The sequence below is a fragment of the Saimiri boliviensis genome, chromosome 19 (genome assembly GCF_048565385.1).
Source record: "Saimiri boliviensis isolate mSaiBol1 chromosome 19, mSaiBol1.pri, whole genome shotgun sequence".
Classification (NCBI taxonomy): Eukaryota; Metazoa; Chordata; class Mammalia; order Primates; family Cebidae; genus Saimiri; species Saimiri boliviensis.
This window is the reverse complement of record NC_133467.1, coordinates 29,303,684-29,330,379: the sequence shown is the minus strand read 5'-3', so window position 1 is coordinate 29,330,379 and position 26,696 is coordinate 29,303,684. Positions and strand designations below refer to the sequence as shown.

General features: G+C 42.1%; 1 protein-coding gene across 2 annotated transcripts; it reads left to right on the top strand.

Moving 5' to 3' along the window:
- The first annotated feature begins 1,019 nt into the window (after window positions 1-1,019).
- HSD17B7 (hydroxysteroid 17-beta dehydrogenase 7) lies at window positions 1,020-26,400 on the top strand. 2 transcript variants are annotated; one of them, XM_003943390.3, is made up of 9 exons: window positions 1,020-1,162; window positions 2,992-3,195; window positions 6,627-6,719; window positions 7,798-7,912; window positions 9,540-9,734; window positions 13,752-13,856; window positions 14,596-14,652; window positions 15,726-15,824; window positions 25,104-26,400. In XM_003943390.3, the coding sequence occupies exons 1-9, from the start codon at window positions 1,128-1,130 to the stop codon at window positions 25,191-25,193; spliced, it is 993 nt and encodes a 330-aa protein (XP_003943439.2). In that variant the 5' UTR covers window positions 1,020-1,127; the 3' UTR covers window positions 25,194-26,400. The 2 variants fall into 2 exon arrangements, with proteins under 2 accessions (XP_003943439.2, XP_074246253.1); XM_074390152.1 differs by lacking the exons at window positions 9,540-9,734; window positions 13,752-13,856; window positions 14,596-14,652; window positions 15,726-15,824; window positions 25,104-26,400 and having other exon boundaries at window positions 7,824-7,912.
- The last annotated feature ends 296 nt before the right edge of the window (window positions 26,401-26,696 follow it).

Below are 26,696 nucleotides of genomic sequence, written 5' to 3'. Positions count from 1 at the left end.
TCCTTCTGGCTTAGGAAGTTGGTGTTAATTGGCCCTAAGTTCTCTGCCCCCAGACCCAGGTGTTTTCCTTTTGATCCAGCTTTGGGAAGCCAGCATGAACCGTCCTGAAATTGCCTACTCCCAGACCTCCCTGTTTTTCCTTGATTCAGCTTTAAGAAGTCGGCACGAATTGGCCTTAAGATCCCTGCCTCCAAACCCTATTCTCCTGCCTCATTTTGGCAGAGTACTTTAGAGTACTTTCATGTGTGTTGAAAATCGGGGCTTGTTTTGTATACCTTTTGCTTTTCTTTTTCTAGTACTTTTTTTTCTTTTTGTATTTTCTAAAAGCACTCATTTAGGATGGCTTGGAAACACAGACAGGTCATTTAGCACAGTTTGAGATGCACTGGCATAGGAGGTTACAGCACATTCTCAGTACTTCTGAGAATGAGTTTCTGAGATTCTGATTCCCCTCCACATTTTAAGTTTTGAATACCAGTAATTTACGCATGATTCTACATCAAGTTCTTAATAAAATCAGTGCTCATTTTCCCAATTAAGTTTCTTTAGAGGAGGAGGTCTGGGATCAGAAGTTGGGCTTTCAAGTGGCACAATGCCTGGATCTACGCATCCAAAAAGGAATGGAAAATTTAGACAGTAACCCCCAACTTTAGCTTCTAGACCCAAACCTTTCCTCTAAAATGGGCACTGGTGCAAATACCCTGAGACCTTTCTGTCAAGAAGGGCCAATCTCAGGCGCCAGGGCACAGACTCTCCCTCGTGCGTACAGCAGCTGCAATCCCGAGCGCTAGCCTGGGGGTGTCGCCCCCACCGAGATGAAGGTAAGGAACCACTGAGTCCTAGAGCGCCGCGGCGGAGCGAGGAGAGCCTGGATTGGCTCGGGCTCCGGCGTCACGCAGCTCCGCCCCTCGGCCTATCTCACCCCACCCCACCTCCGAGGTCAGGGAGCGGTTGGAGGACTGGGATTGGAGGGATCCGCGCAGACTCGATGATGCAGCGGGAGGGGGAGGGGCGTGGCCTACTCTGATTGGTTACGGGAGAGGTGGACCGGGCTGGGCCGAAATCTTAGGACTTCCGCAAGCCGCGGCGGCGTCTGTTTCAGTGCCTGGGAGTGTGCGGGTGCGGAGATGCGAAAGGTGGTATTGATCACCGGGGCGAGCAGGTGAGGCCTCCTTTGGGTTGGCAGAGGCGGCAACGAATCAGGGGTTCGAGAGAGGAGGGGTCTGCGACCCTCCACGGGCCGACCCCGGGTAGCGCCCGCCCCTGACTCTGCCTAGGTTCCTCGGAGTCCCGCATGGCTGGAGGTGTGGGGCGTGCCGGCCTCTTGGGGTGCTCAGTCACTGGGGCTGTGAATTAAACATGGCAGTGAAAAGGAAAACCAGAGCGTCAGTAAGTGACGATGGTCACGGTGATAATCCTGAGGTTATCAAGGGAATAGGGGACTCACGCGGGCCCCTTCCCCATCTTGGAGCTTTTTTCGTGCTTATCGTCTGTGCCCAACATTTTGCTCCTAACTACGTGGTCATGTCTTAAACTCCAGGTATTTTGTCTGTACAAGCCTTTTGCCTACAAATTTGAACACCCATGAACATTAGGACGGTGGGGAAAAACAATCCCTTTCCATTTAGCTCAGTGCTAGAGACCTAACATGCTTTTCAGAAACCCAGAGAAAATTAACCTTTTCCTATGAAGGCATGGTTGGGGCGCAGAATAACCAGCTCATAATTATTCCAGGGTTGCTCATTCAGTTTCTCAGCCTCTTCTGCTGCCTGTTTTACCTCTCATTTGCACTTCCATGAAGAATGTGTAGAAGGTGAAGCCAGTCAAACCATTTTCCTACAAGTTGCATTTGGCAGTTTTGATTAAGACAGAGGACATGTTAAACGTTTAAGATTGGTCCACTTTCAGTTATTTAACCACATGCATATTAACTAAGCCAGCTTGATAAGTGTTGCAGTTGGCAACTTTTTAGCTTGTCCTCTCAGGTGACTTTAACAATTGATTGGTGCTTCTTATGTGGCAGTTACTGAAATAAATCAGAATTGATTTTGTCTGTTTCTTTTACATATATTGTGATATGTGCAATTGTATATTAAATGCTTACTGTTTTCATGTGAGGACAAATAAATATTTTTGATGGTTTAATGTCAGTGCTAACAGATTACTGATTGTTCCAGGCTCTTTTTTTGGGATTTAACTATTAATATATTTGCCTGGAATCAGCTTAAGTCTTGAAAGAGAACTTATGACCCGGCTTTTCATTGCTGTCAGCCAGGCTGGTCTGTCTCCGGTCGCCACTCCTACACGGTTTTGCAATACTGGTTTTGAAGTTCTTTGTCTCAGAGTGGTGTACTCATCTCTGCCTCCCTTTCTTGGTCCTCACCTAATATTTAGTGTATTCCTACCTTCTACTTAATCATAGTTTTTTTTTTTTTTTTCTATTATTCAATTATAGTTGTTTAGAAGGATGTGACTGATGCCTGATTCTGAAGGATTCATCTGTTCCTTCATCATAGATTTCTGGTGTTCCTTACGGTGGCTATGATAACCAACAGGTGCTAGAGCCCTTGCCCATGAGGAGCCTAGATAGCAATGTAAAAATGCACATAGGAAACAGCTAATAAGATGCTCTTTTCAGCCCTCACTGGTGATATATTAAATCATTTTCACGAGTGCATTAATAAATACAAAATGAAAACCACTGGCAGGATAAGGCCCAGTAATAGAAAGGCTAAAGAACAACTCTTGTTTTAAGTCCAGTTATTGTGTCGTTGAAGTTTTCCAAAATGAGAAAAACACAAACTAGACTGCATCTCAAACAAGTGACTATTAGAGTGGAGGATTCCTCCTTTCTTAAATAATGATTGAGGCTTTTCTATCTGGGCTTCTCATTGGAGGTCAAGTTGATACCGTTTTCTGAACCGGAGAGAAATGCCTCTACTTGATGCCATCCCAGATAATCCACATCTTGTGTCTGAATTGTCCTCCCAGTGGCATTGGCCTGGCCCTCTGCAAGCGGTTGCTGCTGGAAGATGATGAGCTTCATCTGTGTTTGGCGTGTAGGAACATGAGCAAGGCAGAAGCTGTCCGTGCTGCTCTGCTGGCTTCTCACCCCACTGCCGAGGTCACCGTTGTCCAGGTGGATGTCAGCAACCTGCAGTCTGTCTTCCAGGCCTCTAAGGAACTTAAGCAAAGGTATATCTCTTGCTGATGAATTTTTTTTCTCTTATGTGATTGTGTAGCATAAACTTAATAAGAAAGAAAAGAAAAACCTAAAGAGAAACCAGATGCAGTTTAAGCCATTATCTGAGGAGATCTGTACAGAGTGACCCATTGTGCCTCAGTACCACATTTTCATTCTTAACCATGATCGTAATTATTTCATGGAGACTAAGTACATTCTGGTATGTGATCAGTTGCACTGCCTTATGTTAAGGTAACTCCTTTGACATTTCAATTCATTTTTTACATCTTTCCTTCACATGATGAATTCATTAAGTAGATAGGCAAGTAGTGATATTTAACAATTGAGAAAACTGAAACACAGAAATAAGGGTAATGTGCCTACGAAGATCATCCAATCTTAATTGGGTGGGACCAAGACCCCAGGTCTTCTCCCTGCTTCCTAAGGGGTATTTTTTTCTCTAGGCCAATAAAAATTTGTTCACACCTTCACAGTAATTGGCATGCAATAGACGTTTGATCAATATTTGGTATATGAAGGAATAGAGTTGTCAGTTGTATAACTCCCCTGAAAGTGAACACAAAATTGCATGTAGGTGTACAATGCATTATTTGGGGAGAGAGGGCTTTTTATTTATTTGTTTGTTTTTAAATTGTAAGAGGAATTTATGATGAAAAAAGGCCAAGAACCCTGTACTAGTTTCTGCTGCCCTAGGGCTATCTGGAATAATTAATTTTCAAATATATTCGTGTTGAGGCACTTAAGAAACAAAGAATTACCTTGTTTCCTTGGACAGTAAAATGAAGTGTGTAGAAACAAAGGAAGGCCTTCTTGATGAAGACATTTGCTGAAGAAAGATACTTCGTATTTTATCTGCATTGATAATCATTTGCGTTTAGCTTTTCCAAATGCCAAGATTACTAAGTGAAAGCTCGTTTTCTTTACTCCGGCTCTTTTTGCTGTGGCCTTAGTCCTTTGTAAATGTGGCTTCTGGCATGGCTCGGTGGCTCACACCTGTAACCCTAGTACTTTGGGAGACCGAGGCAGGTGGATCACAAGGTCAGGAGAGCAAGACCATCCTGGCTCATGAGGTGAAACCCCATCTCTACTAAAAATACAAAAAATTAGCCAGGCATGGTGGCACGTGCCTGTAGTCCCAGCTACTTGGGAGGCTGAGGCAGGAGAATTGCTTGAACCTGGGAGGTGGAGGTTGCAGTGAGCCGAGATCACACCCCACTGCACTCCAGCCTGCTGACAGAGCAACTCCGCCTCAAACAAACAAACAAACAAAAAATGTGGCTTCTCTCTTCACCACTGCTGAGCTCTTAGAGTTTTCTGCCACATCCTTTTTAAAAAAAACCTGAGGAGATTTCCTAAGTTCTGTTTTCACATAAATTGTGATCTATTCCACATCCCTTACTCCTCCATAACTTAAGAGTCTCCAGGGCTGTGAAGCTGTATACTAAACGTCCTTATGGAGATAAAAACCGTAAAGTTGAGAGAAGTTATGAGCTTCTAATCAGGTTTTTAGGTATCCTTTTCCCAAACCTTAGCCAGCTGGCTTCTTAACTCCTTAGTTTAGATTTTGTTATATTTTCTTATTTGGCAGAAAAGAACCTTCATTTCCCAGTTAATAATAGTCCATTCTAATGCAGTTTACTTTTGAGACTTAAAGTTTTAACATTGATAGTACTGACTGTCCCAAATGCCTCCCAAGGTTCAAGATATTTGGTACTTTATCACAAGTTTAGTAATATTGTGTTTAGTAAGATATTTAGCAACTTAGCACAGATTCAAGGCAGTTACACTGTGGAGCAGAAGGGATCAGGTGATAAGTGAGTTGTCCCAGGTGCCTGTCATTAGCATTTTACTGAAGTTTTGAGGTATTTATTTAATTCACAAAACAGCCTTTTTGTTTTGAGATGATCGGTGTTACTCAGATTTAGGAAATGATGGTTTTAGTGATATTCACAAATTTGTACTATATGAAAGTGTCCAGATAGATGCTTGCTATGTCAAGGCTCTGCTACACTCAGTGGCTCAAATGGATTTCTTCAGTTCTAAGTCTGAAGTAAACTAGAGCTAAAGAGAGCTTGAGAATTCCTTCTGACTCCAGCAACAGCATCCCTGACACCTGGTCTTTCCATCTGTAGCCCTCTCTTCTGTTAGGTATGTGCAGTTGAAAACTAGTAAGAAATAGTGATTCTGTTTTGTCCATAATAGAGAGATTCTGTCAGTTATTTTATTGATGAATGGTATGTCATTTTACTGAAGCCAGAACTTAATTTGGTGTCTTTACTAAACATTTCTTCTTTGTTCCTATTCAAATATGTGAATATTCTTAGATATAAGTTTGCAAATAAGATAATGGAACAAGCAACAGTAGATGAACTCACACTATCTTTGTGGCAGTTATATGATGAACTAATAGTAACAATATCAGCATTTTATTAAATGGTCAATTTAATAACTTGAGACATTTGTCAGTTATTTATAGAATGATCATGAAATGGTTGTATGTGATCTGTATTGAAAACCGTGTATGTATTTCAGGGTCCTGACTTCAGGAGCTATGGCTCTTAATGTCGGGTTATTCCGAGACAGTGTGGTACATAGAACTCTAGAAGATATTCTGAACATTTAATGGTGTCCTTGAGTATCATGAGAGCAGGCTTTACCTGTTTTGAACCTAGTTCAAAATGAGTACACTTAGATGAAGACTTATATAGGTTTAAAACTGAAAATGCTTTTTCATCTCAGCATTTCATGTCCTTTCCATGACAAGTATCCAGGAGGAAGCCCAGCAAGAATACCTTACTCCCATTCATCTTTTATAATGTCATTGTATTCTCAATGAACTTTCATCATTTTATGATACATAGGACTTGTCAATTAACACTGAAAGGTTTCCACATGGATCTTTTGTTTTATTATATATTTTGGCATTCAGATTTCAGCATTAATAGGTCAGGTCAGGTGAATATCAGTATTATATAAATTTTACTTGTCAACTAGAGGAGATGTGGATTTTTTTTTTTTTTTTTTTTTTTTAAAGCAAGACACTTTGTAAGATGAGGAAAGTGGGTTTAATAGGTAGAGGGTTGCCGCAATGCCTTACTGGGAGGATAGAGCTGGAAGGAATTGTTGGTCAGAGGTTTTGCTTCAAGTCCATGATGACTCCACAGATTGTTTAAAGCCACTACCAAAAAAAGAATTCTCAAATATTTACTGTGGTTAAAGAATAACTGTTAAGAAAGAAATGCTGTAACTCTAATGTACTATAAATTCTTTTGAGCTTGCTGTGGCTAATTTATTAATTTTAAAAGTATTTTTTGTCTTTTTTGGGCCTTCTTGATTCTAGTCACTCTAGAGATAAAATATACAGTCTTGTCTTGATGTTTTTACTTGTGACTCACAATCTTGTCTTGCTGTTTACCTGCAGGTTTCAGAGATTAGACTATATATATCTAAATGCTGGGATCATGCCTAATCCACACCTAAATATCAAAGCACTTTTCTCTGGGCTCTTTTCAAGGTAATTTCCATTTTATGGATGAAGTGATTGAAAGGAATGTGTTCATTTTTCTGCCTAGTTTTGCTGGTGTGTTAAGTTGGAGGGATCAAAGGTCAGAGGGTATTGAAAAGGTTGAAGACAGAAAAAGAAGGTGTTGCAACCATATCGTCAAAGAAAAGCAATCCTCTTTTGTGGAGATTGCTGAAAGTCCTGCTTTTTATGGTATTCTAAGTCTCCAGGACATTCTAAGTGCTTGGATGGTTTAGAAGGTCCATTTTTGGTCTACCTGGATATGCCTATTAGCAAGAACATTTTGAAATTAGGCAGAGTTCTGGATTTCTCAGAGAGACTCCAATTTCCAGGAAAGCTACTTTGACCTGTTTCCCAGCTTATGTCAGGTGCTCTGGCCAGTAGGTTGGGGAAATGCAGAGAACTAATGTCTTTCTGGGAGATTCTCATTACACATTAGTGTAGTGGCTTTCAAAACTGTTAAAACACAACCAGAGAATTCTTATTTATAGAAATAAATCTTATTTTGTGACCCAACAAACTTATTCATAAATTTGCATTCTTATTGTGTGCTAATCACTATACTAATACTTCTGCTTTACTTCTTTTCCATTGAAAGTCTCTCTCTCTCTGCATTGGTCTTGACCTACTAAATTGACCTCACAGCAGAACAACTTACTAATATGTTTGAAGAATTCCCAGTTAAAAAACAACCTGTGGCAATTAAACATACTTTGTGCACAGGAAGACTTTTTCCCTTTGGCATAGCTTATTATTCCTTTAGAACACTTTACCTATAACCTGATTTGGAAAGAGATGAATAGAGTTTTAGCAGCAGGTTTTTGAGAGACTCAAGTTCCTATTGGTAGTGTGAGCTATAAGTATGTAAATACTTCTGTGAATTAGTGAGGGGAAGGAGGGACTTTGGTATTTCATTTAATACAGTAGCCCAGTCTGAGAAATAGATACTTTTTATTTGTGTCATTACAGCATCAAGGGAGGTGCAGTTTATGAGTGATGGAGATGGGTTGGAAAATATCTCCAGTTAAAGAAGCTTTAAAAGTCATACAATTTTCTTCTGCTATTTCAGAAATGTGATTCATATGTTCTCCACAGCTGAAGGCCTGCTGACCCAGGATGATAAGATCACTGCTGATGGACTTCAGGAGGTGTTCGAGACCAATGTCTTCGGCCATTTTATCCTGGTAAAGAAGCTATGGGCTTAGTAAGCTAATATTTGGTGTGATAATTTCTGTAAAGCTCTGGGCACAGTGTATTATTATGGTTGAGGAACGAGTTAACTGATTTAATCTCATGTTTGAGTTTTCTTGGTTGCATTTGGCTTGTTTATTGTAAGCATGGGGCACATCTGGAAGCTTTCCTAGTAGATTTTTGTTTAATAAATGTACTAATAGTTTTTGATTTGCAGAATTACTGCAAAGATAGTACAGAGAATTTCTGTATATCCTACACCCAGTTTCCCCCACTGTAAACATTTTGATTTAGTATGATGTATTTGTCAAAATAGATGAATCCGTTCTGCCACATTATTAACTAAAGTACATACTTTATTTGGGTTCTGTTTTTGCCTAATGTCTTTTTTCAGTTCTAGGATCCTATTCAAGATAACTACATTGACATTTAGCAGTCATGTCTCCTTAGACTCTTTTTGGTTATGACAGCTTCTCAGACTTTCCTTGTTTTTGATGACCTTGACAGTTTTGAGGAGTACTGCTCAAGTGCTTTGTAGACTCTCTCATTTGGACTTTGTCTGATGGTTTTCTCATAGTGAGATTGAAGAATGTGGTTTTTAGGAAAAAGGCCAGAGAGGTAAAGTGACATTCTCATGATATCATATCAAGGATGTATTCTATCAGTATGACTTCTTATTGTCAATATGAACCCTGATCACCTGGCTTGAGGTAATGTTGGTCAGGTTTCTCCATTGTTAAGTTACTTTTCCTTTCTCCCTTTTCATACTCCGCCCTTGGAAAGAAAGTTACTATGTGTAGCTAATGCATACTGGATAGTGCTCTACCTCCTTAAGAGTGGATTAACCACAGAAATTATCTGGATTTTTTTCTGCATGGAGATTTATCTGTTCTCCTTCCTTTATGTCTTTATTCAATCATTTATTATATCCATAAGGACTCATGGATATGTATTTTTTGTACTTTGAAGTTATAAATACTGTTTTATTTTCTTGCTCACATTTTTCCAGTTTTGGTCTCTTGTAGCTCTTTCAGTTGGCTCCTATATCTCTTTGGCACACCTCCATCATTATGGGTTTCTGTTTTTGTTTTAGCTTTCATTTTGAGCAGTGTTTTACTATCTGGCACTGTAAGATGCTTCAGACTCATCTTTTGTATTTTTTTCTTCAGTCCTAGAATCAGCTACTTTTCTAAAGACATTCATTTCCTTTATCAGAGAATGGTTATTAGAAACCAAGATCTGGGTGCTTATTGTTACTGAGATATCAGTGTCTTGTAAACCCTCTCAGGTAGTAGACCAAGGATGTATATATGTGCATACTAACTCGTGCATGTATACATATCTGTAAATATTTTTATACATAACTCATTCATGTATCTTTTAGATAACTAGTTGATACTGATGTCTCTGACCCTAGTCTAGTGTCTTACTATATAGATCATTCTAGCTTCCTCCCCATGCTTATTTGTGGTGTCCCACTTCAACAGTGACAAACCTGATTCCCACCATCCTCCATCCATTTCCTTAATTCTTCAATTTCAGTATCGATGGACAGTGGTTTCAAAATTGTTATCTGTAGTCTGCCAGTATATTTTAATACTTTTTTTTTCTTTCACCCAGATTCGGGAACTGGAGCCTCTCGTCTGTCACAGTGACAATCCATCTCAGCTCATCTGGACATCATCTCGCAATGCAAGGAAATCTAATTTCAGCCTCGAAGACTTCCAGCACAGCAAAGGCAAGGAACCCTACAGCTCTTCCAAATATGCCACTGACCTTCTCAGTGTGGCTTTGAACAGGAACTTCAACCAGCGGGTAAGGCCTGTCCCAGTGATATGGAAATGGCAGAGGAGGGTTCTCTTAATTGCCTACTGTTGATTTCCTAGTAAGGTAACTGGCTTTCCACTAACTCTTGTAGTTTAGATTGATAGTTGGTATATATGAAAGTTTTAGGGTGGAGGTAATCAGCTCCTGACATTTTAGTTATAGGTAGTTCATTCATCACTCTGTGGTTCTTCAGGAATTCTCACTTATGTTAACAGAGTGACACTACTAAAAGTAATAGCTACTGTTTCGGTACTTGCTGTGTTTCAGGTGCTGTATTCATCTGTGTATGTCATTATATACCTGCCTTATTACATGGAAGTGGGTCTGAGTATTCCCATTTTCAGATTAGGACACTAAATCTCGGAGAATTTAGGTTGCTTATCCGATGATCACACAACTTGTGAATGGTAGAACTCAGAATTGAGCCCAAGGCTGTCTGACTTTACAGCCTGGACTTTTCCCACTACACCATGCTGCCTCCTAGTGTTTGTCATAGCAGATGTTTATAGGACAGTCAAGTCGTTATAAAACCTTCTGGGTAGTGGTTTTAGGTGAGACTCCAGAGCTCTGTCTCTATGAGGATCTCCATTTATAGGATATTTTTTAGGGGACAGTGACCCTTGTTGGTCATACTGGGTCCTTGTGGCCACTGTGGTCTGCAGCTTACTGCTTCTTTATATGTCTGTTGCCCAGATCTAAATTCTTACCTGAAAATCTCCAGTCTTCCCTCTGGACATTTTGTTTTGTTTGCTTTGATTAACAGTGTTGTATGAGCTATGGAGAAGTTTAATTTCACTAACATTTATAAAAGACCTGTCATGTTTAGGGCACTGGGCCAGGCTTAGGGTTGAGGAAGAAAGTGAAAAAAAGATGATCAAGAGTTGTGTCTTCCCTCAAGGGAGCTTCTTGTATCATGAATTAGACATAGAAATATAAGCCTTATGCGATGGTCAGGACTTGGCTTATTCTGGAATGGCTGCCTTTCTCAGGTGGTATTCTGTGATCTGGCCCTTAAGAATCTTGCCTCCTCCCCCCTCCTTTTTTTTGAGACAGGGTGTTATTCTTTTCCCCAGGCTTGAGTGCAGTGGCACAATCTTGGCTCACTGCAACCTCCATCTTCTGAGTTCAAGCGATTCTTGTGCTTCAGCTTCCTGAGTAGCTGGGATTACAGACATGTACCACCCCACCCAACTTTTGTATTTTTAGTAGAGACAGGATTTTACCATGTTGGCCAGGCTAGTCTCAAACTCCTGGCCTCAGGTATTCACCTGCCTCAGCCTTCCAAAGTGCTGGGATTACAGTGCCCGCACCCAATCTGATTAATGCCTCTTATAAAATTGAAGCTAAGAGCATACTTTCTAGAACTGGATTTGAATCCAGACTCTGTCACTAGCTTTGTCACCCTAGGCATAGTATTTAATCTCCCTATGCCTCAGTTTCTTCATCTGGAAAATAAGGATAGTAATAGTGCCTGCCTCACAGATTTATTGGGAAGATTGAGGGGATCTGTATGAAACAGTCACAGCAGTGCTTTGTATTCAGAATGTGAGTTTGTGTGTGCATGTGTCTGCACAAATACGTACATGTGGAGGTGCATGAGTGTGGGTATGCGTGTGCCTGCCCATGCGTAGGGGTTTCATATGTACATATGTGGGTTTTGTGAGTGTGTGCAGATGTGTTTGTGAGTGTATGTGTGGGATGTGCGCATGTGTGTAGGTGTCTGTGCATGTGGTCTGCACATAGCTGTGCATGTTCTTGTATTGGCTGTTATTGTTGCAGATGGGACTCAGCATGTTGGCCCAATCGTGCACCTCCTTCTGAAGTTTCTTGAGATGTTTAAAAACTTGTCACAACTGCTTCCCAGTACTCTGAGAACTTCTTTTTAGAGGAATTAGCTTTCCCTTTCGTAAAAAGCTCTGGGATTCTATTTAAGTCTCAATTATTAAGGTTTGGGATTTTACCTTTTACAAAAGAGATTTAGCTATTGCCTATAAAATCTGTTGGGATTGGTTCTCAGCCAATGACTTTTTCTCCTTGGCCTTTAAGAGGAAAGAAGCAGCTGAGTAGAATGACATGAGGGGATTCCTTTTGAAGCCCTGTGTTACTGCAAATGTTGTCAGGTTCTATACAGGCTGCCTAATAGACTTTATCATCCATGCGTGCTCCCCCACTCAAGCTGTATGGGAATACTCAGGATCATCACAATTGAATCCCTATGATTCAACAAATAGAAGGAGACAGTCTTGGTTAAGATTTTTTTGTTTCTTTCTCAACATCAGAAAATTATATATGTTGGAAACCTTGGATTTTAGTTTGAAGATGTCTTCATTTAGGACAGAATAGTCCCCAACTCTTCCTAGGTAGTTCCTACAATAAGACATTTTCCTTAGCTGTTTTGGGGGCAGAGTATGTTATTTTCTTGGGAAAAACAAGTCTCAGCTCTTGACTTTTTTCTGGAGTATTGTTTGTAAATCGAGGGGATTCTCAGAGGATGGTTGATCCATGTTAGGTGATGCCAAGCCTCTCCAGCAGCAAACAAAGGAGGAAAAGCCTCCAGGTTCTATTACCCAGGGCGTGTCTGTCCATTGAACTGTTACACTGGCACTTCCTATATTTTTATTTAAAAGAAAAAATGAGATTAAAAATGATAAAAGTGGCCGGGTGTGGTGGCTCAAGCCTGTAATCCCAGCACTTTGGGAGGCCGAGGCAGGTGGATCACGAGGTCAAGAGATGGAGACCATCCTGGTCAACATGGTGAAACCCCGTCTCTACTAAAAATACAAAAAAATTAGCTGGGCATGGTGTCGCGTGCCTGTAATCCTAGCTACTCAGGAGGCTGAGGCAGGAGAATTGCCTGAACCCAGGAGGCAGAGGTTGCGGTGAGCCGAGATCGTGCCACTGCACTCCAGCTTGGGTAACAAGAGCGAAACTCCGTCTCAAAAAAAAAAAAAAAAGATAAAAGTGGGTTAAAATAGTCAATATCAAAATAAGGTAAGATGTGTAGTATAAATTAAACTAAAATAGTAAAACAAATCCCAGCATTCCAGGGCTTAACTATATAGATCACGTAGGACCCTTTATATTAGCATAAGCTCTATGTTATTAGGGCTCTCTTTATAAGATGGAACTTTCTAAAATAAGTACTGGGCTAAGGACCTGATTTAGAGATCTTCAGTTGGAGAAAGTTTTGTGACAGCACATATATCCTGATACCAGGAGCTCCCACCTCAAGCTAGAGGTATGGATCTTATGTACTTGCAGGGAAACAGACACAAACTAGGTTTAGCTGTCTATCTATTAGGCCAGAAACTCCTTGAAGGCAAGCACTGTACTCAGTACATCTTTTTATCTTAAATGCTCATTATGATTGAAAAGCTGATCTTCAGTTAAGCCAATAATAAGGAATACTCAGATAACTAGGCCCTACTGTTCTCTCCCAGCTTTAAGATTGGTTGTTTTTTGGCCGGGTGTGGTGGCTCAAGCCTATAGTCCCAGCACTTTGGGAGGCTGAGGCTGGCGGGTCACAAGGTCAGGAGTTTGCGATCAGACTGGCCAATGTGGTGAAACTCTGTCTCTATTAAAAATACGTAAATTAGCCAGGCGTGGTGGTGGGAGCCTGAGGCAGGAGAATCACTTGAACTTGGGAAAAGGAGGTTGCAGTGAGCTAAGATTGTGCCACTGCACTCCAGCCTGGGTGACAAAGTAAGGCTTCATCTAAAAAAAAAAAAAAAAAAGGTTATTTTTTTATACTGCAAGTTTCAAGAGAATAGAGACTTTGTCCTACTAATTTTTTCATCCTGGGTGCCTCTTACAGTGGGTTCTCTTAATACATGATTCTTCAACATAAATGTGTTACCCAACTTCAGCAACAACTCAGAGCATAAATTCTTTTTATTACCTGACTCCCTGGCTCACGTGCATACCACTTTTATTAACTACCACATAACTGGACTGAGTCAACATACATTGAGTTAAAATCTTATTGCTACCCATCTCTTTTCCTAGGGTCTCTATTCCAGTGTGGTGTGTCCAGGTACAGCGTTGACCAATTTGACGTATGGAGTTGTGTCTCCCTTCATATGGATGCTGTTTATGCCAGCAATATTGCTGGTAAGTGATGAATACATCTTTTCTTAGCTTATGAAATCTCTTTTTGGGACCTAGTAGATGTGTCTCAGCGTTGGGAAATGATGTAGGGAACTGAACCTGAATGCCATTTAACTTGAGGTTTTTGAACTTAATTAATGTGAAACCTCTGCTTAATATTTCTTAAGTATTACTTCTGTGCCGCCATTTGAGTGTGCACTTCTCTTTAAAGGAATGTTTCATTGCTCATGCACCACATCCCAAGAGTTCTGTAATCATATAATTTTAGAAAACCCATGTTAAACATTGTTAAACTGGACTTGTTTTTAAACAACTTGTCCTTCTGAGTTTTTGACGTGGTCGTGTGCATTAAAAGTTCCCAAGAAGGGGATAATTGTCCATTATGAACCATGTTTTTGTTTCATGATTTGTACATCTGGCAGGACCATTGTTCCTCCGGCACACGTTGAAAAAAACTACTTTTAGGAAATGATTCTACCTTCAGGGCTCAGGAAGAAATGTCTCTCCTTCAGGGTAGGCATCAAGAAAAGATCAGAAGTATATAGGCCTTCATGTTAAAAGTAGTTGATTTGGAGTAATGGAGATTAAGTGATAGATCTTTTTTTGACTTCTTTATTTTTTGTCACTTAAAAAATGTTTTGTAATCAGAAAGGGAGGTTTTCTTTTTTAGCATTTAAATGAATAATTCTTTTGTGACTCTGTTCTAAACATCACAAAATAACTGTTGTTTTCTTTTCTGCAGATTCGCTTTTTTGCAAATGCATTCACTTTGACACCATACAATGGAACAGAAGCACTGGTATGTTACTGAAGTTTTTCAGCTTATATGACGGCTTAGCAGATGTGAATTGTAGGTTCACTGGTAGTAGAAATAATTTTGACAGAAAAGATAATAAGAGAATAAGCTCTGTGAATAATCAAGGTCCTGTTTGGAACTAAAGCAGACTTTAAGGCTAAGCGCAAAACATTAGGAGTGAAGTTTGTGAGTGTAACATCTACCATGGCACTGGGCACCATGACTACAGGGAAAGCACTTCTTTAGAGGCAAGATACACCAGCAGCTGGAGGAGAGACAGAGCAGTGGGACACAGGAGGGGCAGGCAAAGCGGGCCGGTGACTGCGCAATCAGTCCATGATTTCCCGTGGAGAAAGTGCATCTTGTGGGTCAAGAGCCAGGATAACAAAGTTCAATGCCACTCCCCTCTATGAAGATTTTCTTCCCTCTCTTAGAGGATCGAGTTGTTATTTTATTAGGAAGCCAGTGGATTTCCTTAAATCTCACATGGCAAATGGATTGCATGTGTTTCCTCATCAGTAGCAGATGTTACTAATGGGCTATAATACTTCCTTCTGCTTTACACAAGTGATGTCTCTGAAGATTCTTCAACCCAGAGCTCCAGAGGCAGCCTCTACTGATGGATCAGAATTGTCCTGCATAAAAAACACACTGTATCTGAGTCCGTTCTTTATGTTTGCCTCTCTCATTCTTTTGAGCTCCTTCAGGATTTTTGTTACTCACTTTGGAAACCTCAGGGCCTAGCACTGTAGTATTTAGTAGATTCTTAAATCTTGACTGAATTGAAATTAGCTAAGGAAGACATAAATGGAATTGGCTTTGATGCTCTTGTTTTGGTAATCATTACAGAAATAAATGCATGTATTGTAGGAACACAAATTGATTATAGAAGCAAGTGCTTTTAAACCATATTTTAATTAGTTCTCAATATATTTGTCAAACTGTTCACTGATGGTATTTGAGAGGGTATTTATAATTTGTGTGAGGAGCTCTGTAAAGTGCTAATTGTAAGTCACCACCAGCCTCACTCACCTTGAGCAGAAGAAACAAATCATTGACATGTCCTTCCTTTCCAGGTATGGCTTTTCCACCAAAAGCCTGAATCTCTCAATCCTCTGATCAAATATCTGAGTGCCACCACTGGCTTTGGAAGAAATTACATCACAACCCAGAAGGTAAATGTGCTTACCTTGTTGCACTGATGTTTGCTGCTGGGTTGATGAATTAAGCCCAGTGTTCCTGACCAGCTCCTCAGCCCCCATCTCCCCTTCTCTGGGTCCTCACTGTTCACTGGCATAACACTGGTCTGATTTTATTTCATCTTGCTCTCTCCTGCTTCTAAGCCTTCACACAACTTGTTCTCTCCACCTGAGCTGCTCTCAGCCTCTTCTTTCAACTGATTTCTGCTCATCCTTCAGATCAGCTTATCCCATAGCCTTTAGTGACCCCATAGACCAGTTGGTACCTCTGTGGTAGGCTTTCTTGAAATCCTGTACCTGTTCCAGATCATTTTTGTTCACCTTCGGGTTCCCCTGTCAGAATGTAAGCTCTGTGAGGAGGAGGATCATACCCCATTTCCTAGCAGGCTACCTTGCACATGATAGTCAATCAATATGTTACAAGTTGGATGAAATATGAAGTGTCTTTCTGTGTGAAGTTAACTTCACTTTGAGTATTCAATTCTGCTTGTGACAATTATCAGCTTTAATAGATTGGTGTTTTGAAGAGGAACAGGATAATGTGCAGAAAAAAAAATCAGTACTGTGTTTTTTAGACTTGGTATAATCTTCTGAAATGAAATCAAGCATAGAGTTACATACTGGGGAATGAGAAAATTTATTTTAAACTAAGAGAGCTATTTTGTTGGTACTTTTGTCATGAGTGAGGTTTGTTTCAGCCTCTGATTTTCTCCTGCCCAGACTATTGTGAGGAGGCATTAGCATAAGATACAATGAGATTGAGGCAACTGTTAGCTCAGGTAAGTCAAGCAACTGGCATTGATTGTGGCCTCTTAGTAGCATGAGCTGAAAGGGGAGCCATGAACTTGTCTTCCTGTGCTATCTCTTCACTAAAAGTGAACCTTCTAGGTCTTTCAAAACATGTTCTGTGGGATATTAGTTTCTTGAGAAGATTTGCAAGAAGCAGTTCCTCTGGCAAGTAAAGTTGAATCATGCTTCGTATTACATTCCCCTCTTTCAGAGACTTGTACAGCATACATCAGCAAAGTAAGGGCAGTTCAGAAATGTGTGTGAAATATTTAATGCCGGTGTTTTCAAAGAGTTCTTTTTTAAAGCAAATTTTACATAACCTAACATCCCTTTGGGGAATTCTATTGCAAACTAATAAATAGCTTACTCTAGGCTTGCAGAGTGTGTTTGAACTTACTATCTATCAACTTGGAGAGAATGATTTGTTTATTAAGGGGAGACATGTTTAATTCTACAAACTGACACAGTCATTAGCCCCTTATGGAAATGCATTGAAGAAAGTTTTTTAACATTTGATTAATTTGGGGAAGTCAGCTTTCTCCTCTGTTAAAAGATGGGGTTGAACTAGAAGAGTTGTCTAATGCTTCTTCCGGTTCTATTATAGAAAAACTCTAACATGACTGAATGAATATAAATGTTATTTTCAAAAGGTTCAAAAGTTTGTTTAATTTTTAGCCTTTCAGTTTTATGAACAAAGAGCCTATTCTTGAAGTTTAGGCTCTGTGTTGACTTGTAAAAAGGATAGCACTATTTTAAAAGGGCTGAAGATTTGCCTTTACATACAATCGAGATTTTCTGCATGAAACACAAGAATGTAAAATAACTATAGATTAAACTAGAGAGAATCTTAAATTTCTTGCATGTGAAAGCATTTAGGAGAGAGGCAGTCTTGGGCTGCCATGGCAACTCCACAAATTGTCAGGTAACCAAATTTCTTGCAGTCACCGTTGGGCCATCTTTAGGGCGTGGCCCGCAGGCTTGCTGCTCAAGAGAGTGATATGAAAAAAGGGAAGAAGAAAGGACACTTTATTCCTTTCGAAGAGACTCCAGGCAATATTTACATCTCACTGGCCAGAACATAGTCTGATGGCTCCAGCACTCATTGTTTCAATGGAGGCTGAAGTATCATCTTTTATCTGGAGGGCAGTGAGCCCAGTTAAAACCAGGGCCCTTTACTAAGCCACATGGATATTAAGAAGTGAGTAGCTATTAGAAATTCACAAAACTCTTGATTTTCTGTTTTGTCCTTTGATTGGTATCTTCTGTTTCCTGGGTATCTGACAGTTAGGAAGACAGCAATCTTAGATCTTTCAGTCTTGCTGCTTAGGGGAAGCATCAGTGGGTTTGGTGAGTGTTGGAACTGAGACTGAGATTTAGTATGTCTTCAGGTGTAGCAGGAGCAGCCGCGAGAAACAGATCTCTCAAATGAGGAAGGAAGAAGTTTATTCGGCCTGGGAGCCTGAGCGATAATTGGTCCAAAGCTCAGCTCGTCTAACAAAGGAAGGCTCTGCCTTTATATAGGCTTATACTTTAGATACTACACGTAGAAGAATCTTAGGTTTACAGCATTAGGAATCACATATGAAAGGGTTTCGGTTTACAGCTTCAGGAATCGCATGTGAAAAGCGTTTTGGTTTATGGTTTTAGGACTCACATGTGAAAAGGTTTCGGGTTTGATCTTGTTTTAAGTAAAAACAGTGTCTTCCGGAGAGTTTCCCCAATACCAAGCATGTTATTTACAGGAAGGAGATTCAGGAGGCACCAGCTGGCCTGCCCTCTCTTCTATTGAGATGCACAGTGGATGACAGAGCGGGAGGCAATCCCAGATGCCTGGGTCCCCTTCCAACTGTTATTACAAACATCCAACTGTCCTCTGAAGTTTCCTGGGCAAAGCTAGGCAGCCTGGTCTATTCCAGTTGGAGAGTGGTGCTTCCACATTCTGAGCCAGTAACTGCCACCCATGTCCAGCCGGAGTCTGCCCTCTCTCGAACCCCCAACTCCTGCTAGTCACTGAGCATGCTCAGTGCAGGTCAAGAAGGCGATTCTTTAAATACTCCCTTATACAGGAGAGCTCTGGCTGGCATCTGGTGAGTACCCCTCTGGGACATATCATCTCACCCCTTTGAGACCCTTACCACTTTATAATATCAGTGAGAGGTCTTACTCTCATTCTCACTTTCCAGATTCTCTGAAGAAACTGATAATGTTTCATATAATATACTTGAGATGTCATTTTTTGGCTAACTACAGTAGTGATGAATCCCCTAATCATCTGAAGGAACAGGGGGAGTAGACAAGGGAGCAACAAACAAACGCCTATCATTATTATAACACTTACGACGAGGGTCTTGAATCCTCCTAAGGATGAGAACCAACCTTCGAATAAGGACTCAGGGTTAAATCCGTGTCACAGCTGTACAGGCACGTATGCCAGTTCAATATCCTCCACTGCTTGCCCCGGTCATCTATGTGCAGACAGCAGTTGGTTAGATTGAATTTTCCACAGACGACTCCTTCAGCTGCCAGCAAATAGTCTAGGGCCAGCAGTTCTGATAAATTGCATTTCTCATTTGAGTTTCTTGGGCCAAGAGGGACAGAGCTTTGCCCGTTTTATTAGTATTTCCAAAACAGCCTGCAACCGGATAATCCGGTTGACCATGTAAATAGGGGTCCGGTATCCCTATGAGCCATCCTCTGCCCATGTGGCCGGCCCATCATACTCAATAATTCTCTCCAGTGGCCACTCGTCATCTGTCCAATCTCCTATTTTTAGGGGTCTTTTCTCCCTAGCAGAGTAGACTGAATGCCCTAACAGCTCACCTATCTTAACAGATAATAGGAAGAAAGAGGGCTTAATGATGCCAGTGACACAGCTACCTGCCCATCTCCCAGATTACACACCTTATACTGAGTACCATTATATAAACGGGTTCCCTTCTGTGTCCCTCTACATTTATAACAACTGTAGTACAAAAGAATGGCAGTAACTTTTACACCCCACCTGGTGTACATACTGAGGACATTCTTTAAAATTGGTTAATGTTCCTACTGTACAAGTCCAAATATTAAGAAGAACAAGACCCACGATGAATTTCCTCGTGCTTCGGCAGTGCGTGGACCAGCCAGCTTCCGGGATGTGGCTGGAGCAAGGCTTGTTGTCCTTTTTAAGGTGATTCTGCGGTCCTTGCCTTGGTCCAAGTCTCAGCTGTTGCTGGTTTTTACATGGCTGTGGTGGATTCAGGCTGGGATTCCCTCTACCTTCATAGCTGTGGGAGTGGTCAGGATCAGGTCTGAGGTCCTTTCCATTGTGGCTTTAGAGGGGCTGGACTCCCGTCCTTTATCCACACGTGATCACCTAGTGAGAAAGGGTGAACTGGGGAGAAAAAGTCTTACAGGACATTTGTTATTTATTCAGGTTGAAGTATCCTGAGCGATTCTCCCTAGAGTTGGTAACTAGCATCCTAACTCAATCTCTCCCAACTCCCAAGGAGTTAGTTCCCGGAGTGCCCGGAGTAGGGGAGGGGGCCTATGATATAAGGCTTCACAGGGGAATATCTTGTTTTTTTTAAAGGGGGTACATCTAATTTTGAATAACACCAAGGGAAGTGCCTGCACCCACTTTGATCCTGTTTCCTGATACACTTTCCCTAAACTATTTTTGATGGTCCGGTTCATTCTTTTCACTTTTCCCGAACTCTGAGGGCAATAGGCAGCATGCAGTTTCCAAAGTAATACCCCAAGGCCATCGCTGTCTTCTAGGCCAAGTTCACCACAAATGCTGGTCAGTTGTTAGGTCTGATGCGCAGTGGCAGTCCAGACCTAGGGATAAGGTCTCGAAGCAGCACACAGGTTACTTCATGGGCCTTTTTCTTTGTACTTGGAGAGTCAGAAAGGCATATCGCGAATCAATGTAAATGTTTGCAACCTTATCTTTACTCAACTTTGGGGCTCAAGTCAGAGCAATGAGTTCAGCCTTCTGAGCCAAGGTGCTTTGAGGCAGTGACTTGGCTTCTATTACACTGTCTAGAGTTGCCACTGCATAGCCTGCACACCTTTCTCCTTGTGGATTAATAAAACTGCCCCCATCCACATACAACTCCCAGTCTACTACTGTTCATAGCTGATCCCGAAGATCAGGCCTGCTGGAAGAGACTGAGCCCAAGACTTCAACACTGTTTTGTTTAACCGGGCCCTCTGTCGTTGGGAGCAAAGTGGCAGGGTTTAAGGTGTTGCAGACCTCAATGGTGATGCAGAGATTTTTATTTTAGCAGGCTCAAGTATTTGACAGGCCTAGCATTTGTTAACCAAAGATGTCCTTTGGTATTCATTAGGGTTACTACTGTGTGGGGTGCTGTGATATTTAAATTCTTCCCAGAGTTGAGGCTAGTATCTTTGCCATTCCTCTTCTTCCTCCCCCCCCCCACCCCCCCACACACAGCATGAAAAGGCTGTGTTAAGTCGGCTAGCCCCAAAGCCAGGGCTGACAGAAGTTTTGCTTTTACTTTCTGCCTCATTCAAAGGGTGTTTTGTCTTCTCCCCTCCCCACTTTGTCACTTTGTATGGGGGTTTGGCCAGTACTGTGAAGCTTGGAAATCCACAATCTACAGAAGCCCATGGCTCCCAGGAACTACCCTGCCTGCCCTCTAGTATTGGGTTCTGGCAGGTTGCAAATTACTTACTTCCTTTTTGTTCCTGCACTGCCTTCCGTTCCCCCTTCCGGATGTTAAACCCCAGATACTTCACTTGCTGTCGGCAAATCTGGGCTTTCTTTTTAGACACTTTATACCTACAGTCCTCCACGTGCCAAAGTAAGGCATTTGTTTGTGCACCCAACTGCCGTGGGTTGTCCCAATAGGTCGTCAGCATATGACGGCAGCATGCAAGCAAGAAGCTTTTAGGGGGGCGGTTACAGGCTAATGCCTCCCCGAGGATGTTATGAGAGTTTCTGAGCCCCTGGGAAGCCGGGTTTAGGTGTACTGGGTGGTCACTCCTGCTTCTGGATTTCTCCCGTTGAAATGCAAATAGTTTTTGACTTTCAAAAGCCAGTCCGATGCTAAAGAAGTATTCTTTAAGTACAATTAAATGAACCAACTATCCTCTGCTGGCAGTAATCCCAACTGCATGCATAAGTTGGGTGCAAGTGAGTGCAAAGTCATGCAAGTCCTGCACTGGCCTGGGCAAAAATACCAGTCTTTGGTCCCTGGCTAGGAAGGTCTCCACCTTCCTTTCTGAGGGACAATGAGAGCCTGGATGACCCCTGCCTGAGGCAGTCTTAGCTGCAGGGTGTCTTTCTTATTATTAATCTGCACAACAAGTTTTGCGGGAGAAGGGGGGCAGGGGCGGTCCATTAAGTACAAGAAAGTCTGTTCTCTTAATAGCTCTAATAACACTAGTTTTGTTTCTTTGATGGGAGGTTAGAGGGCTGTTGTCCATGGGCTCTTTGGGGGCATATGAGTCCAGCCCCCCTCTCTTTTAGTCCAGTAGCCCTTCCATTAGTTTGAGCAGAGCCCCTTCACTTTTGTCTGAAGTGTTGTGCTCGGGGGTCTCTCTGTTTTCTAGTTAACTGGACATTTTTTCTTCCAGTGTCCTATTTCTTGACAAAATGCACACTGATCGCGTTGCAGGTGTGGGCAGGCAGACTGGGATGCTTTCCAGGAACCTCCCTTTTCCCACACTCTTGGGGGTTGCTCCTCTCATAGCAGCAGCTATCAAGTTGGCCTTCTGTTGAGCCTGACACTTGTTTTCCCTACGATTTTCTCTCTGGCTTACTGCTGCTCGGTTTACAAACACCTGGTTAGCTATTTCCAATAACTATGAAGTATTCATGCATGCAGATCCTGCCTGCTTCTATAATTTTCGTCTAATGTCTTCTGCACACAGACTGACTAATGTCATATTTATCATGCACTGGTTTTCGGGGTCCTCAGGATCAAAAGGAGTGTACATGTGGTAAGCTTCACACAGTCTTTCATAAAATTGGGTGGGACTTTCCTCTTTTCCGTGAAGAACCTCAGAGACTTCATTAATGTTTGTAACTTTCCGGGCGCCCCTTTTTAATCCTTCTAGCAAGGCTTCTCTGTACCAGATTAGCCTCTGCATGCCCTCTGGGGTGTTCAGATCCCACTGGGGTTCAGTTCCCGGTAACTGGACCCTGACATACTCTTGGGGATTCTAGTAATCTGCAGGAACATGCTGCTCCAGCCATTTAGAAGTGGCTTGGAGGACTCTCTGCCTTTCATCCATGTTAAAAAGATGCATAAGCAGCTGATGGCAATCAGCCCAAATGGGGTTATGAGTTTGAATAATAGTTTGCAGTAGGTCAATGAGAGCCTGTGGCTTCTGGGTATAAGACGGGTTGTTATTCTTCCGTTGATAAGATCAGCGGAGGTGAATGGCAGGTACGTGAAAACACGCCTTTCTACCATGTGGCTGTCCTCGTCCACTCCCGTGTACCTCTGCTCTCTCAAAGGCATCTGCACCCCCGCCTTGGGTCGCAGACGGGTTGCCAGAGGAGGACTTCCCTCCAGGAAGTGGGCAGCAGTGAGAGGAGTTTTTCTACACTCTTTTGTCTACTCTAGGTGGTTTAGGGGTATGCAGCTCTGGTGGGGATGCCAAGGCTTCTGGCTCAGGGGCAGGGAGTCCTTGAGGAGGAAAGGGCAAAAACTCTTCTGCCTCCGGATCTGACAGAACCTTGGGAGTCGCTGTTCCTGCCGCTGAATCTGCCTGTCCGTTAGGAGTTCATGTCTCTCCGCAGTGAAGGGGATGGTGGTTTCTAGCAGTCTGTCCCTTGGCCACTAAAACAGTTGCTGCCTGCTCTCTTAGCCACTTTGGAGGGTTCAAAACTAACTGCAGCCAGAGTCTATGTATGGAAATTGATCGAGTGTTCTAGCTCGCCGTGTGTAACTTGTGCCTTACTTTGGAGACTAGGGACCTTTCTAGGGTCCCATCTGGGGGCCAACCTACCCTAAATGCTGGCCAGTCTTCCCTACTTAAAGCCCTTAATTTCTCTGGTGTCATAGTTACTTTATAATTCCCACTAAATCCCTTCTTGAAATTTTTCAGCATGGTCTCTAAAGGGGTGGGCTTGCTATTGGAGTGACCCATATTAACACTCAAAAGAAACAATTCCCACAGTTAGGAGAGTGTTAGTTCACTCACAGCAGTTCCCGCCCAGCAAGATGCAGCATGGAGCACTCTCCGATTTACATTCACTTCAGTCCTTTCACAATGTCCAGAGGCTTCTCCACTCAGCCTTATGTGGCTGTCTCTAATTCTTACAAATTACTTGATGCATGAGGCCCCTCCTAATGGGCCCGATACTTTTCACAACTGATGAGTCCAGTTGGACACATCTACACACACAGACATACATACAATTGCTCTCCTTCCAGTTCGAAACCATAAGCAAAAAGCTTCCAAGGTTAGTTACAGAGAGAGTGAGAGCCATGTTCAAAAGTGCTGAATCTGGCACCTGTGGGTGATCAGACCACGCTTCCACTGAAAATGAGGTGGGCTATTTTCCTGGTTTCAGTCTTAACCATATTCAGTTATCTGGACATCCCAAATACCCGTTCCTTCTTGGTGTTCAGCCACTGGGTGGATCCACACTGCGGGGCCACCCTGCTCCCCTCCAGCAAGGCTTTTCCACCCGGCAAACACCTGCAAACACCTGCGCTCTCAGGATGCGTCACCCCAGCGAGCAGGAGTCCCCCTGCAGGGATGCTCCACAAAGCTAGTCAAACCGCCTGAGAAACTTTTTCCTGCCGTCTGCCAGCCGAAATTCGCTTCCCAGCCAACGTACCAAAAATGTAGCAGGAGCAGCCATGGGGAAACAGATCTCTTGAACACCAGATGAAGAAGGAAGAAGTTTATTCAGCCCTGGATCCTGAGTGATAATTTGTCCAAAGCTCAGCTCGTCTAACAAACGAAGATTCTGCCTTTATATAGGCTTATACTTTAGATATTACGCGTGGAAGAATCTCAGGTTTACAGCCTTAGGAATCACATATAAAAGGGTTTCGGTTTACAGCTTCAGGAATCACATATGAAAAGGGTTTTGGTTCATAGTTTCAGGAATCACATATAAAAGGGTTTTGGTTTATAGTTTTAGGACTCACATGTGAAAAGGTTTAGGGTTTGATCTTGTTTTAAGTAAAAACTGTCTTCCAGAGAGTTTCCCCAATACCAAGCCTGTTATTTACAGGAAGAAGATTCAAGAGGCGCCAGCTAGCCTGCCCTCTCTTCTATTGAGATGCACAGTGGATGACAGGGGAGGGAATCCCAGATGCCTGGATCTCCTTCCCCACAGGCTCTCAGCTTCCTGACAGCTCCCATGTGTCTGCCACCATGGCCCTTTCCTGCTCCCTCCTTTCTTTCTGTTTCATATAGTGAACGCCTTTCTTTTATACAAATACTATTCATCTTACTTTTCCTTTCTAGACATCTCTGTTTTTGCTTCTTTTCCAGATGGACCTGGATGAAGATACTGCTGAAAAATTTTATCAAAAGTTACTGGAACTGGAAAAGCATGTTAGGGTCACTATTCAAAAAACATAACCAGGACAGGTTCGGTGGCTCATGCCTGTAATCCCAGCACTTGGGGATGCCAAGGCAGAAGGATCACTTGAGACCAGGAGTTCAAGATCAGCTTGGGAAACATAATGAGACCCTGACTCTTCAAAAAGAAATTCAAAAATTAGCTGGGTGTGCTGGCATGTGCCTGTAGCTCCACCTACTCAGGAGGATGAGGTGGGAGGATCTCTTGAGGCTGGGAGGTGGAGTTTGCAGTAAGCTGAGATTGTGCCACTGCACTACAGTTTGGGTCATGGCAAGACCCTGTCTCAAAAAAATACGTGTATATAATCAGAACTGACAGCGACGCTCTCTGGAACATTGTGTACCTTCTGTACATTCTGGGGCACGTGGGTTTCTATCAAGTTGGATAATGTGCATTTGTAATAAATTATGAACTGTCTCTCTTCCTTTCTTTTGGAATTCTCTTTAAGACTGTGTATGTGCACATACTCCTATGCATATGAGAAAAAGATTGGGCCAGGTGCGGGGGCTCAAGCCTGTTATCCCAGCACTTTGGGAGGCCAAGGTGGGCAGATCACGAGGTCAGGAGTTTGAGACCAGCCTGGCCAATGTGGTAAAAACCCGTCTCTACTAAAAATGCATAACTTAGCCACATGTGGTGGTATGCACTTGTAATCTCAGCTACTTGGGAGGCTCAGACAAGAGAATCGCTTGAACCCAGGACACAGAGGTTGTAGTGAGCCAAGATCTGCCAGTGCACTCCAGCCTGGGTGACAGAGCAAGGCTCCATTTCCAAAAATATATATATATAAAGTAAAAATGTCAGTTAGTTATTCTCTGGAATAGTATTACATCAAAATTATTAGAGTTCTTTTCTGAAAAATTTTATGTAAAAATAAAAATTATTCCAGTCACCCAACAGAATATCTGTTTATATTATTCTGCCAACTGGGGCCCAAGCTGCGCTCCATGGGACAAGAGGTGGACTTGAATAATTGTGCCACAGGCACCCACTGCTCCTGTTTTTGGCTGGCCCCCAGCAGAAGGAAGTACTGCCCACTCTGAGTGGCAGTCGTAGCTTTGTTGCTTTATGAGCAACTTTTTTTTTTTTAGGTCTTTTGCCTTATTTCTTTCTCTATATGCTGCTTCTGACCATCTTAAGATTGTTAATGCTAACGGTCCTCATATGGGTACCCATGTGATTAATAATAAAAACCAAATCAATATGTGTTTTGGTTGCTTGAATTATTTCTTATTTAAAAATATATCTTTTACTGATACTGAAGTTGTTCATTCTAATATTGGGCCTGACCCTTAACACTATTTGCAAATTTGTTCATTAGTGACTAACCCATTTTCATGATGGTACCTTAATAGTTGTAAACTTCCAGGAAGAAATTATTCACTCAGGTTTCAATAAAATTTTCTAATTGGGTAACTGCTCGTGTAAGGTGCACTACAGTAGTAGAGGAAAGTGGTGAGGATTTAGTTGACATGTATCAGATAATTCTGTAAACTTTTCTT